The following is a 13,916-nucleotide window of genomic DNA, read 5'->3' as shown; positions in this document are numbered from 1 at the left end:
GATACAGCCTGAGCTAAAGGCTAACACAGGAGCTAAACTGTTTGTGCTAATGTCCATCCAACCCACAGTCAACAGTTACTCTGCAGTGGTCTGTTCAAACTTGAGAGAATATCAATAAATGAAGAGTGAGGTTACGCTAGGTAGATGACAGGCAGGACATAACCAGTAAAAAGCTCTGAACAAAAAAAAAATTGTTTGATCCGATCTCTATTCAATTCCAAAACAAACACGCCTCACTAAAAGTAATTTATGACAGTGTGTATGAGACTCCAGGCCACAAGGTGGCGAGGCAGTCCAATTAAAACAGATCCTTCTCACAGCATCTCTAGGTCTTTATGTTTGTGTCAAGCGGCAACCTCCAGTCTAAGAATATGAGACAATGCTGTAGTGCTAAAATCTGCTGTTTCTGGAGTGTTCGCTTGAGGCTGGCTCCGGATGTACTGGAAGTCATTTTGTACCAAGCCAAAAAAAAGCTGTTTTCAAAGCAGAAATTAACCTTTTTACAGCCTGGTTCAAAAAACGTCTCCTAGCTGAGCCACTAATTTGTGCTCACTATCACACTGTGATAGTCAATACTATCGACGCACACTGTAGGGGGGGGTTAATTTTTTCTAACTTGGCAGTTCAGAGGATATTAAGATCACGAGCTCGCCCAATCAGAAGCACAGCTCAGGGTCACGTGACCAATAGGCTCCCTATAGCTCTATGGGCCTTTTTCAAACCGCCCCCTACACACTCTCCCTACCCACTACCCCTCCATTTGCGCTTTCTCGCGGAGGGTCCACCACATTAAGGGCCATCCCAAACTGATCCGCGGGGAGGGGTAGTGGGCTATAAAACCCTCCATAAGCGAGTCTGCAGGGACGCCGACTCACTGAACATGTGCAGCGCTAAATTGTGTCCGGTGTGAGCCATGGAGGAAGCAACAGACAAATGTAAGTTCCACACATATGTGCCTGCACAAACACTGTTAAACTAACACAAATATTTAATAAGTGCAGATGTTATCAACTTAAGATGTACATGTCATTGATTAAGGCCTGCCTTGCATTTGTTCAGACAGTTTGTGTTTGAGTGTCTAATATTTACAGGGACTGTCACAAAAACAAAAGAATTCATTCAAGTGAGAGTGAAACATGAAAAACTCTTCAATAAAAACATAAATGCAGCCAAAGAAGCGTGGGAGTAAGTTTCTTTTGCATTTTCTATGTTTTCTTTTTTTTCTTTGTATCTTTTTCTGCCTGAGAGAGGGAAGTTTCTGTCCCAAAGCTGTATTTATACCCTACACCCTGATGATGTGAACTTCATTCAGCAGACTCCATGACAGAGTGCACTCTGTCTGCACAGCATCCTCACCCTGGTCTCTTCAGCTCTGCTCTGCAGGACTCTCATAGGGCCGGGTTTCTGTCTGACAGTGAACGCAGGGACACCTGGCTGTGGACAGAGACAGAAGAAACACCTTTAGCTCACTGAGGTTCTATGTTTGCATGGTTCATGCTGCTGATTGTGTTATTGCTGAACCACTATCACCAGATGTCAGACCAGTTTAATACCATATCCCATTAAAATTGGATTGTTCATTATTTGTTAAAGTTTTGTTGAACCTTGAATATCCCAGCTTTCTGCCAGGCGATCTTCTCCAGAGTGTCTCCGAGCAGACTGCAGTGATCCAGCCCAAGAGACGAGATCCCACACACCCATGGCTTCCTGCTGAGCCCACACAACAAAGCATCTGAAAAACACTCTTCTGTATTCTCGCTCTCAGTGAAACAAATGAGTAACAGGTGTTTTTGACGTATTCCTGGGGCCCCCACATAAAGACATTACCTGATAATGTTGGTGCAGTCATACTGCCCCCCAATGCCGACTTCAAACACCGCCAAATCCACCTTCACCAGAAGAGATGCCATCAATCTGAGATTATCATATGGGTTTTAATGGGTGCATGTGTGTGTTAGTGTTAGTGTTTGTGTGAAGTTCACCCTCTCCTGCAGGAAGACGTGGAAGGCCATCAGACTGAGAAGCTGGAAGTAGAACGGCATGGATCCACAGTGCACATCCTGAGGATTCAGTTATATCATCTTATTTTGTGTTTGAAGATCTCCAGAGGTTAGAGGACTCTGACCCTCACCCTCTGCCTCAAACCCTGTACACACAGAGACCAGAGCCCACCTTTGTGTCCTCCAACTGCTCGTAAGTCTCCCAGAAGTACTTGGTGAAAAGCTGCTGGCTGATCGGCCGTCCATTGATACGGATTCTCTCTCTGACATGAACCAAGTGTGGAGAGCTGAAGGCAGAGACACAGAGTGGGTGTTTAAACTCAAAAACGTCCTTTCAGTTCAGTCATGAGGCCACCTCATCATCAGAAGGCCCTTTAGTCAGAAAGTCACAAAGCCTGTTAGTCAGAAAATTGGTTTGGGTTCAGTTGATATTCTTCATTCTCATTTGGTTCAGTATTTTTTTTACTGAAGATTTTTTTTTTTTTTTTTGTATTTTACCCTTTCATTTATTTATTTATTTGGTTGTTGATAAAAGTTGACAAACAAGGAGCCACAAGCTGCTGATTTACTCAACATGATGTTGAGACAGCTTTGGTACAGGTAAGTATGTATGACCAAAAAATAACATCATCTTATCACAGAAGAAAAAAACAAGAATGAAAGAGAAATAGCTCCAACGTCATTTAAATCATGAATTATTAATCAGAAATATGCAGGCATTCTGAATTTCTGACTAACACACCTTCTGATTTTTTGGCCAACATGCCTTCTGATATTTTGACTAACGGTTTGATTTATTGACTAACAGACCTTCTAAATTTTTACAAACAGGCCTTCTGATGTTTTGATTAATGGGCCTTCTGATTTTTTCTCTTCAGATTTTTTGGACTAACATGCCTTCAGATTTTCCTTTACTTACAGAACTTATGATTTTTGACTGACATGCCTTCTGATTTTTTTTTTTTTGATTAAAGGGTCTTCTGAGTTTTTGACAAACACACTTTTTTTTTTTTTTTGCAGATGGGCCATTTGATTTTTTGGACTAACAGGCCTTTTGATTTTTGACTAATGAGCTTTCTGTTTTTTTTTTTGTTTTTTGTTTTTTTTTTATAACTAATGGGCCTTCTGTTTTTATTTTTTACAAACAGGTTTTTTTTTTTTTTTTTAACAAGCCTTTTTATTTTATTATTTATTTATTTATTTATTTATTTATTTTTAAATTTATTTATTTATTTATTTTATTTACCAACAGGCTTTCTGATATTTTTACTAACAGACCTTCTGATATTTTTACTACCAGGCCTTCTGATTTTTTGACTAATGGGGCTTTTGGGAATGGGCCTGCGTAGCCTCACCTTAAAGCATGATCTACTTTTTTTGTCTTAATTCCAGGATGGACTATAATTAATAACATCCACATCATCATCTTATCCAGTTTTCTGACTAAAGAGCCTTTTGACTTGTAACCACAAAGTGGGTGTGAAAAACACTGCGGTATTCTGTACGTTATGTCCATAAAACTTTCGAACAATTTTATTTCGGGCTTCCTAAATATTATATCTGTCATTGAAATCACCTTGACCCCTTTAACCTGCTGCTCAACCATTTGGTGGAGCAGTTTTCAAGTCATTATATCTCAATGAGAAATGTTTGAAAGGAGAAATGATTTCTCTAAGTTTTGGTGTTTCTGATCTTAGTGCTCCAACAGCGTAAAAGAGCTAAATATTTATACATATGTGTAATTTTATTTTGATTTTTTTTTCTTAAAGACTCAAAGACCCCAAACATTGCCCAGCTCAGCTCACAACAATCCTGATAAAGTCTCTCTGTCTCTCAGGGAGGAGGGATCATAAATCAGAGGTTAAATATTAATTATTAGGGAGTGAAGTTTAGACTCCAAAGAGATAAATGAGATAGAAGCTGTTCAGTTTGAGTGTCTGGCTTTAAAAGGTTTCTCTTTTATATGTAACACAGTCTGGATTCATCCTCCTGATTCTTTTCGTTAGCATACTATACCGTGCCTTAACACTTCAGTGTTATAGTGTTGATCAATTCTAACTGTATTACTTTAATGCAGAGTGTTTATGAAAAAAAAAAAAAAAAAAAAAAAAAAAAAAAACGTTTTCTGAATGTTGTAATACAATAAGCCAAAATGTCACCTCACAAAGTTCTGATTCACCTGAAAAATCCTGTCTTGAATCCGTAACTCCTGAGAACTCGTTCAGTGAAAGCACACGTGGATCCCTGGAAGGAGAGAGCGTTTTATCAGAGTGTTTTGTTTCTGAAATAAAGAAGAAAGATTGAAAGATCTCTGCCTCATACCTTTCCTTTGGTCCCAGTCACGTGTATTATGTTGAGTTTGTCCAGTTCATCCACCTGGATGGGATCACCAACAACAGACGTCAGAACAATCATCCATGTTTTTTGATGCTGCTTCTTAGATGTGAAGGTGGACTGGTTTTTTTCCTCCTCTCTATAACAGAGGAAGGTCAGTGTCTCATAAAGTTGGAATAAAGTTAAAGGGTAAAAAGGGGAAAGACGCTGAAGTTTCCTGCTGAAGAAGCTCTGTCCACAGAGAGCTGGATCCAATCAGATCACTGGAAAGAGAAGAGGAAGGTCAGAGTGGACTGAGTCTGGAGTCAAAGTATCAGGAGCCCAAGGATTTAACTACAGCTGTCATTCCTCGAGTCAAACCACTCCTGAGCCAGAGGCCACGTCAGGAGAGCCTGACCTGGTCTAAGGAAGGAAAGAACTGGACTATTGCTCAGTGGTCCAGAGTCCTCTTTTCAAATGAAAGTCATGTTTCAGTAAATCAGTGAATTAAAGGCCCAAAGTCAGGAGGCTTGGAGTCTTAGGCCCCGTTTACACGACAATGTTTCATCTGAACACACTAAAACGCAGTGAAAACTCAGTGAAAAAGAATCTGCGTTTACACGGAAACGCTGATGGACTGAAAACGCTGTAGTGAGCACCCCGGGCCTATAGGTGGTGCTATAACTGTCTTGTCCAGAAGCCGCTTTTGTGGGTAAGTAGAGTTAAGCCGGTCTTCTGGTGTATTGGGGAATACTAAGTCAAAAAGTGGAGCAACAGATGCAGATTTTGTTGAAAGACAGTCAGCAGATGCAGCAGATTGAGCAGCACAAGCACAACACGGTAGTCCGTGACGATCATAACAACGGTACTGTTGTCCTGTTGTATGCGCGCACACAAGGCAGACTGTGACGTCATTGTTTCCACTGAAAACGCCGGCTTACTGTTTACATGGCAACAGTGCCGGGAGCGTTTCAGAAAAATCCCACTCTGGAGGCCGTTTTCAAAAGTTTGCGTCTTAGGTCCGTGTAAACGCGAGGCTGAAACGCAACAAAACTTTTGCGTTTCACCCTAAAACTGTTGTCGTGTAAATGGCCCCTTAGCTGCTTAAAGTCCAGAGGAAAGTCTCCACAGTCAGTGATGGTTTGAGGGGCCATGTCACCTGCTGCTGTTGGTCCAGCGGGTTTTCTGAAGTCCAGAGTCAGAGCAGATGTTTACCAGGACATTTAGGAGCTCTTCATGCTTCCTTCATATGACTAACTTTATGATTTAATTCTCCGGCAGGACTTAGTTCCTGGCTCCTGCCCACAGCACCAAAAGAACCAAGAGCTAGTTAAATGACTGATGTTACTGTGTCTGATTGGACAGAAAACAGTCTGACCTGAACCTAATGAAGGATCTATGAGGTGCTGTCCAGAGGAGAATGAGAGACCCCAGACCCTGTAACCCTGCTGAGCTGATGGCTGATATCAGAGCAACCTGAGCTTTACTCATGCTAAAGGAGTCCAAACAAAGAGTTGAGTGAATAAAGATGAACATACTTTCAGGAAGTCAACATTTCTGTTTTAACATTAGTTTAATGGTCTCATGTAATTTTTTTTTTGAGATGCTAAGTTTTGTGTTTTCATTAACTGTAAGTTATATCACAACTAACCCTCATGGGTTGCTTTAATTTACTCCCTCAGAAAGCATTTAACATTAAAGGACCAAAATGCCCCATACCAAACTTATGTCTATGTAATATATTATGATAATATAAAAACAGTAATAAAAAATAATAATAACAATGTATTAACATCAACTTTATTATCTCAGTTACTAATATCATATATGTTTAAACCTGAGTTTGAACAAATAAATAGATAAATAAATAATTAAAGCTGCAAGCAGCGTTAGACGGGTCCTCGGGCTCCTGCCGGTTTTTCCCCCCATTGTGTCCAACAGAATAAGACGAACATTTTGGTGGTGGTTTCATCTCTCTAGGACATTCCTAGCCCCAGTTAGGGCTATTTTGCTGTGCATAGGTGGAAGTGAGCCTAATGGCTCTGAGAGAATATTATGGGATGTCAGGGTGTCAGTTGATACCATGGCAACGTATCCTCTGCTATGCTGAAGAGAAATAGCCAACTTCCTGTCTGGGAAAGGTCAGGGTGTCAGCAAGTAATTTGTTCATCTTAATGAGATGAACATTTTGATGTTGGTTTGATCTCTCTAGGACATTCCTACTGGCTGATATGGCTGTTTTAATGTGTCAGAATGTGGACAGAGGGAATATTATGGGATGTTTGGTATTCTATTGAAGAGTTTGACGACTGTAATGTGTCTGCCAATTTTGGTGAGTTTTTGAGCATGTTCAGGGGTCTAATAAGCACTTTAATGGAGGAGAGAGTCATTGTTGCCTCTGCTGAGTCATGTGACCAGCTGCAAGGAACTCCTAATCAGTGTGTGACATCATCACAGAAGTGCAGGAGGATCAAATTCCGAAGGGACAAACTTCTCATCCTGTAGGCCACAATGTTGACCTAATCTGTGTAAAAATATGATTGTCTTGAAGAACATTTTGCGAGGAATCCAACCATGTCATTTTAAAAGTTGTGCGACTTTTACTTTTTTGTCTAGAGGCCCAACTGCTTCACAGAAGCTCCTCTCCCATCTGTTAACATTGCGTGGTCGGCGACTTTGAGGGCTCGCCATTCGAAAACCGGGCCCGAAACAACAACGTCCTGAACAACTTTTGTAGAACAGGGTCTGGTCTGTCACGTGAGCCACTTTTCATGCCAGTACCATTTTTGGTTCCAGTGGAGTTAATGTTTGTAGAAAGGCTAAAAATTCTGAAAACTCTTATTTTGGCGGGCAAATTGCCGGTTTCCTGTTGGAGCTACGCAAAAATACCTCCTACATTTTTTGTGCGTCTCAATGAGATGAACGTTTTGATGTTGGTTTCATGTGTCTACGACATTCCTGGCCCGTGCTAGAGGCATTTTTGTGTGTTTTTGTCTGTTTTAGAGGTTTTTTGGCTGTAGAGAGATTATTATGGGATGGCGGGAGTCATGTTTGGTATCAAACGTAAATTTTGGGCGCCCATAATGTGTGTGCCAATTTTGGTGAGTTTTTGAATTTGTTTAGTGGACCTAATAAGCGATTTACTGGAGTGCGGAATAATAATAAGAATAATAATAATAATAATAATAAGAAAGAAACGCAGCAGGAACAATAGTGCCCTCGGCCTTCGGCCGAGGGCACTTTCTAGCTTGCTAGAAAGTGCCCTCTTCCGTAGGCCGAGGACCCTAATTAAAGCTGCAAGCAGCATTAGATGGGTCCTCGGGCTCCTGCCGGTTTTCCCTCCAATGTGTCCATCAAAACAAGACGAACATTTCGGTGTTTGTTTCATCTCTCTACGACATTCCTAGCCCCAGTTAGGGCTGTTTTGGTGTTCAAAGGGTGAAAGTGAGTCTAATTGCTCTGAGAGAATATTATGGGATGTCAGGGAGTCAGTTGATACCATGGCAACGTATCCTCTGCTATGCTGAGTGACATGAGCAGCTGCATGCGTGGAGTTCTAATTAGCGTGACAGAACCCCAAACAGAGTGGAGACTGAGAGTTTATCAGGCATGTAATGTAAAGAAGTCCTCACAGAGTCCACAATTTTACCCCAATCTGTGTCAAAAATATCATGTTTGATAGTAGAGCTTGTGAGGAATCCATTTTTGGCATTTTAAAAGCTGTACGAGTTATACTTTTTTCTCTAGAAGCACTAATGTGTCACTAAACCGGTGGAAAAGTGCTCAAAATGGATTTTTTTATTTTAGAGAAATGGCTGAACTACTTGTCCTGTAGGCCACAATGTTGGCTTAATCTGTGTAAAAATATCATGTTGTTGTAGGGGATTTTGTCAGGAATCCAACCATGTAATTTCTAAAGCTCTATGACTTTTAGTTTTTTGTCTAGAGGCCCAAATGCGGCACTAGTAGAATGAGTGTTTTGACCTGAAATCTTTTCTCCTCATCTGCTAACATGGAGAAATCCTAAATCGGCCAAAAGCAGTCGGCGGCTTTGAGGGCTCGCCATTCGAAAACCGGGCCCGAAACAACAACTTCCTGAACAACTTTTGGAGAGCAGGGTCTAATCTGTCATGTGATGGTATTTTCAAGCATGTACCATTTTTGGTTTCAGCGGGTTTAATTTTTGCAGAAAGGGTAAAAAAAAATTTTTTTAAATTTTGTGAGGCAAATAGCCGGCTTCCTGTTGGAGATAGGTCCAGGGTAGCAGCGTATGATTTTTGCGTCTCGATGACACGAACATTTTGGTGTTGGTTTCATCTCTCTACGACATTCCTAGCCTGAGCTAGGGCCCTTAGCGTGTGCCTAGGTGGCGCTATTGAGCTTATTATTGGATGTCGGGGGTCATGTTTGGTATCAAATCGCAATTTCACGCGATCCTGATGTGCGTGCCAATTTTGGTGAGTTTTCGAGCATGTTTAGGGGGTCAAATTTGCGTTCTCGGGGCGGGTGGAATAATAAGAAAAAAAAAAAATTAAAGCTGCAAGCAGCGTTAGACGGGTCCTCGGGCTCCTGCCGGTTTTCCCTCCGATGTGTCCAACAAAATGAGACGAACATTTTGGCGTTTGTTTCATCTCTCTATGACATTCCTAGCCCCAGTTAGGGCTGTTTTGGTGTGTGTGGGGTGGAAGTAAGCCTAATGGCTCTGAGAGAATATTATGGGATGTCGTGGAGTCAGTTGATACCATGGCAACGTATCCTCTGCTAAGCTGAGTGACATCACCAGCTGCTGCATGGAATACCTAATCAGTGTGTGACATCATCACAGGAATGCAGCAGCCCAAGGGGAGGATCAAGTCCCCCCAAAAAAGGAACAAACTTCTCATCCTGTAGGCCAGAATGTTGACCCAATCTGTGTAAAAATATGATTTTCTTGTAGAACATTTTGCGAGGAATCCAACCATGTCATTTTCAAAGCTGTGTGACTTTTGTTTTTTTTTCTAGAGGCCCAACTGCTTCACAGAAGCTCCTCTCCCATCTGTTAACATTGCGTGGTCGGCCACTTTGAGGGCTCGCCATTCGAAAACCGGGCCCGAAACAACAACTTCCTGAACAACTTTTGTAGAACAGGGTCTGGTCTGTCATGTGAGCCACTTTTCATGCCAGTGCCATTTTTGGTTCCAGCGGATTTAATGTTTGTAGAAAGGCTAAAAATTCTGAAAACTCTTATTTTGGCGGGCAAATTGCCGGTTTCCTGTTGGAGCTACGCAAAAATACCTCCTATATTTTTTGTGCGTCTCAATGACACGAACATTTTGGCGTTGGTTTCATGTCTCTACGACATTCCTGGCCCGAGCTAGGACCCTTTTTGTGTGCCTAGGTGGCGCTATTGAGCTTATTATGGGATGTCGGGGGTCATGTTTGGTATCAAACGTAAATTTTGGACGCTTAGAACGTGTGTGCCAATTTTGGTGAGTTTTTGAATATGTTTAGGGGTTCTAATAAGCGATTTACTGGAGTGCGGAATAATAATAAGAAATTAAAGCTGCAAGCAGCGTTAGACGGGTCCTCGGGCTCCTGCCGGTTTTCCCTCCAATGTGTCCCACAAAATGAGACGAACATTTTGGCGTTTGTTTCATCTCTCTACGACATTCCTAGCCCCAGTTAGGGCTGTTTTGGGGTGACTAGGCTTTAGTGAGCCTAATGGCTCTGAGAGAATATTATGGGATGTCAGGGAGTCAGTTGATACCATGGTAACGTATCCTCTGCTATGCTGAGTGACATCACCAGCAGCTGCATGCTTGGAACTCCTAATTAGTGGGTGACATCATCACAGGAATGCAGCAGCCCAAGGGGAGGATCCCAAAAAAGGGACAAACTTCTCATCCTCTAGGCCAGAATGTTGACCTAATCTGTGTTAAAATATTGATTTCTAGTATGACATTTTGTGAGGAATCCAACCATGTCATTTTTAAAGCTGTGCGACTTTTACTTTTTTGTCTAGAGGCCCAACTGCTTCACAGAGGGCTCCTCTCCCATCTGTTAACATTGCGTGGTCGGCGACTTTGAGGGCTCGCCATTCGAAAACCGGGCCCGAAACAACAACTTCCCCTACAACTTTTGTAGAACAGGGTCTGGTCTGTCATGTGAGCCACTTTTCATGCCAGTACCATTTTTGGTTCCAGGGGAGTTAATGTTTGTAGAAAGGCAAAAAATTCTGAAAACTCTTATTTTGGCGGGCAAATTGTCAGCTTCCTGTTGGAGCTACGCAAAAATACCTCCTATATTTTTTGTGCGTCTCAATGAGATGAACGTTTTGGTGTTGGTTTCATCTCTCTGCGACATTCCTGGACCGAGCTAGAGCCATTTTTGTGTGTTTTTGAGTGGTTTTTAGAGGTTTTTTGGCTCTAGAGAGATTATTATGGGATGGCGGTGGTCATGTTTGGTATCAAACGTAAATTTTGGGCGCCCATAATGTGTGTGCCAATTTTGGTGAGTTTTTGAATATGTTAAGTGGACCTAATAAGCGATTTACTGGAGTGCGGAATAATAATAATAATAAGAAAGAAACGCAGCAGGAACAATAGTGCCCTCGGCCTTCGGCCGAGGGCACCTTCTAGCCTTGCTAGAAGGTGCCCTGGCTCAGGCCGAGGACCCTAATAAGAAAGAAACGCAGCAGGAACAATAGTGTCCTCCGCCTTCGGCGGAGGACACCTTCTAGCCCTGCTAGAAGGTGTCCTCCGCTCAGGCCGAGGACCCTAAAAAGAAACGGACGAAATACAATAGTGCCCTCGGCCTTCGGCCGAGGGCACCTTCTAGCTCTTGCTAGAAGGTGCCCTGGCTCAGGCCGAGGACCCTAATTAAAGCTGCAAGCAGCGTTAGACGGGTCCTCGGGGCTCATGCCGGTTTTGCCCTACTATCATGGTATTGGCCCCACTGTGTCCAACAGAATAAGACGAACATTTTGATGGTGGTTTCATCTCTCTAGGACATTCCTAGCCCCAGTTAGGGCTATTTTGCTGTGCATAGGTGGAAGTGAGCCTAATGGCTCTGAGAGAATATTATGGGATGTCAGGGAGTCAGTTGATACCATGGCAACATATCCTCTGCTATGCTGAAGAGAAATAGCTAACTTCCTGTCTGGGAAAGGTCAGGGTGTCAGCAAGTAATTTGTTCGTCTTAATGAGATGAACATTTTGATGTTGGTTTGATCTCTCTAGGACATTCCTACTGGCTGCTATGGCTGTTTTAATGTGTCAGAATGTGGACAGAGGGAATATTATGGGATGTTTGGTATTATATTGAAGAGTTTGATGCTTGAAATGTGTGTGCTGATTTTGGTGAGTTTTTGAGCATTTTCAGGGGGTCTAATAAGCACTTTAATGGAGGAGAGAGTCATTGTTTCCTCTGCTGAGTCATGTGACCAGCTGTGTGGAGCTCCTAATCAGTGTGTGACATCATCACAGAAGTGCAGGAGGATGAGATTCCCAAAGGGGACAAACTTCTCATCCTGTAGGCCAGAATGTTGACCTAATCTGTGTAAAAATATGATTTTCTTGAAGAGCGTTTTGTGAGGAATCCAACCATGTCATTTTTAAAGCTGTGCGACTTTTACTTTTTTGTCTAGAGGCCCAACTGCTTCACTGAAGCTCCTCTCCCATCTGTTAACATTGCGTGGTCGGCGACTTTGAGGGCTCGCCATTCGAAAACCGGGCCAGAAACAACAACTTCATGAACAACTTTTGTAGAACAGAGTCTGGTCTGTCATGTGAGGCAATTTTCATGGCGGTACCATTTTTGGTTATTGACAAGTTAATGTTTGTAGAAAGGCTAAAAATGCCGAAATCTCTTATTTTGGCGGGCAAATTGCCGGCTTCCTGTTGGAGCTACACGAAAATACCTCCTATATTTTTTGTGCGTCTCAATGAGAGGAACGTTTTGGTGTTGGTTTCATCTCTCTGCGACATTCCTGGCCTGAGATAGGGCCGTTTAAGTGTGTTTTTTGGTTTTTTTGGCTCTATGGAGATTATTATGGGATGTCGGGGGTCATGTTTGGTATTAACTCGCAATTTTTCGCAATTCTGGGATGCGTGCCAATTTTGGTGAGTTTTTGAATATGTTTAGGGGGTCTAATTTGCGATCAAAGACGGTGCGGAATAATAATAAGAAATTAAAGCTGCAAGCAGCGTTAGACGGGTCCTCGGGCTCCTGCCGGTTTTCCCTCCAATGTTTCCAACAAAATAAGACGAACATTTCGGCGTTGGTTTCATCTGTCTACGACATTCCTAGCCCCAGTTAGGGCTGTTTTGGTGTGTGTAGGCTGGAAGTGAGCCTTATGGCTCTGAGAGAATATTATGGGATGTCAGGGAGTCAGTTGATACCATGGCAACGTATCCTCTGCTATGCTGAGTGACATCACCAGCAGCTGCATGCTTGGAATTCTAATTAGCGTGACACGAGTGTTACTAGTGCCTGGAGGGAGTTTTTATCAGGCATCTAATGCAAAAAAAAACCTCACAGAGTCCACAATTTTAACCCAATCTGTGTCAAAAATATCATATTTGATAGAAGGGCTTGTGAGGAATCCATTTTTGGCATTTTTAAAGCTGTACGAGTTTTACTTTTTTCTCTAGAAGCACAAATGCGTCACAAAACAGATGGAAGAGTGCTGGAAATGGATTTTTAATTTATGAGAAACGTCCATACTACTTGTCCTGTAGGTCACAATGTTGGCTTAATCTGTGTAAAAATATCATATGGTTGTAGGGAATTTTGTCAGGAATCCAACCATGTAATTTTGAAAGCTCTATGACTTTTAGTTTTTTGTCTAGAGGCCCAAATGCGGCACTAGTAGAATGTGTGTTTTGAGGTGAAATCGGTTCTCCTCATCTGCTAACATGGAGAAATCCTAAATTGGCCAAAAGCGGTCGGCGGCTTTAAGGGCTCGCCATTCGAAAACCGGGCCAGAAACAACAACTTCCTGAACAACTTTTGTAGAGCAGGGTCTAATCTGTCATGTGATGGTATTTTCAAGCATGTACCATTTTTGGTTTCAGTGGGTAAAATTTCTAAAGAAGGGGTAAAAAAAAATTTATTTTTATTTTGGGAGGGATATAGCCGGCTTCCTGTTGGAGATAGGTCCAGGGTAGCAGCGTATGATTTTTGCGTCTCGATGACACGAGCGTTTTGGTGTTGGTTTCATCTCTCTACGACATTCCTAGCCCGAGCTAGGGCCCTTAGCGTGTGCCTAGGTGGCGCTATTGAGCTTATTATGGGATGTCGGGGGACAATTTATTTATTTTATCAAATTTTCGGAGTCACAGAATGTGTGTGCCGATTTTGGTGAGTTTTTGAGCACGTTTAGGGGGTCTAATTAGCGTTCTCGCGTAGGAGGGAATAATAATAAGAAATTAAAGCTGCAAGCAGCGTTAGACGGGTCCTCGGGCTCCTGCCGGTTTTCCCTCCAATGTGTCCAACAAAATAAGACGAACATTTCGGCGTTGGTTTGATCTGTCTACGACATTCCTAGCCCCAGTTAGGGCTGTTTTGGTGTGTGTAGGCTTGAAGTGAGCCTTATGGCTCTGAGAGAATATTATGGGATGTCAG

General features: G+C 42.3%; 1 protein-coding gene across 1 annotated transcript in view; it reads right to left on the bottom strand.

Moving 5' to 3' along the window:
* The window catches only part of LOC141790354 (folylpolyglutamate synthase, mitochondrial-like), a 31,490-nt gene that overhangs the window by 3,313 nt on the left and 14,261 nt on the right, over positions 1-13,916 (bottom strand). The window contains exons 3-9 of the mRNA XM_074670177.1: positions 4,323-4,376; positions 4,180-4,244; positions 2,173-2,287; positions 1,983-2,060; positions 1,828-1,889; positions 1,605-1,707; positions 1,357-1,434 (exon numbers count right to left, since the gene is read on the bottom strand). Of these exons, the coding sequence (XP_074526278.1) occupies positions 1,357-1,434; positions 1,605-1,707; positions 1,828-1,889; positions 1,983-2,060; positions 2,173-2,287; positions 4,180-4,244; positions 4,323-4,376 (555 nt within the window). The remainder of the gene's footprint in view (positions 1-1,356; positions 1,435-1,604; positions 1,708-1,827; positions 1,890-1,982; positions 2,061-2,172; positions 2,288-4,179; positions 4,245-4,322; positions 4,377-13,916) is intronic.

This window comes from Halichoeres trimaculatus, unplaced genomic scaffold, assembly GCF_033239565.1.
Source record: "Halichoeres trimaculatus isolate MK-OKI-2021-1 unplaced genomic scaffold, fHalTri1.1 fHalTri1_scaffold_5, whole genome shotgun sequence".
Lineage (NCBI taxonomy): Eukaryota > Metazoa > Chordata > Actinopteri > Labriformes > Labridae > Halichoeres > Halichoeres trimaculatus.
Note: the sequence above shows the minus strand (reverse complement) of the source record. Positions and strands in the feature narration are given on the sequence as shown.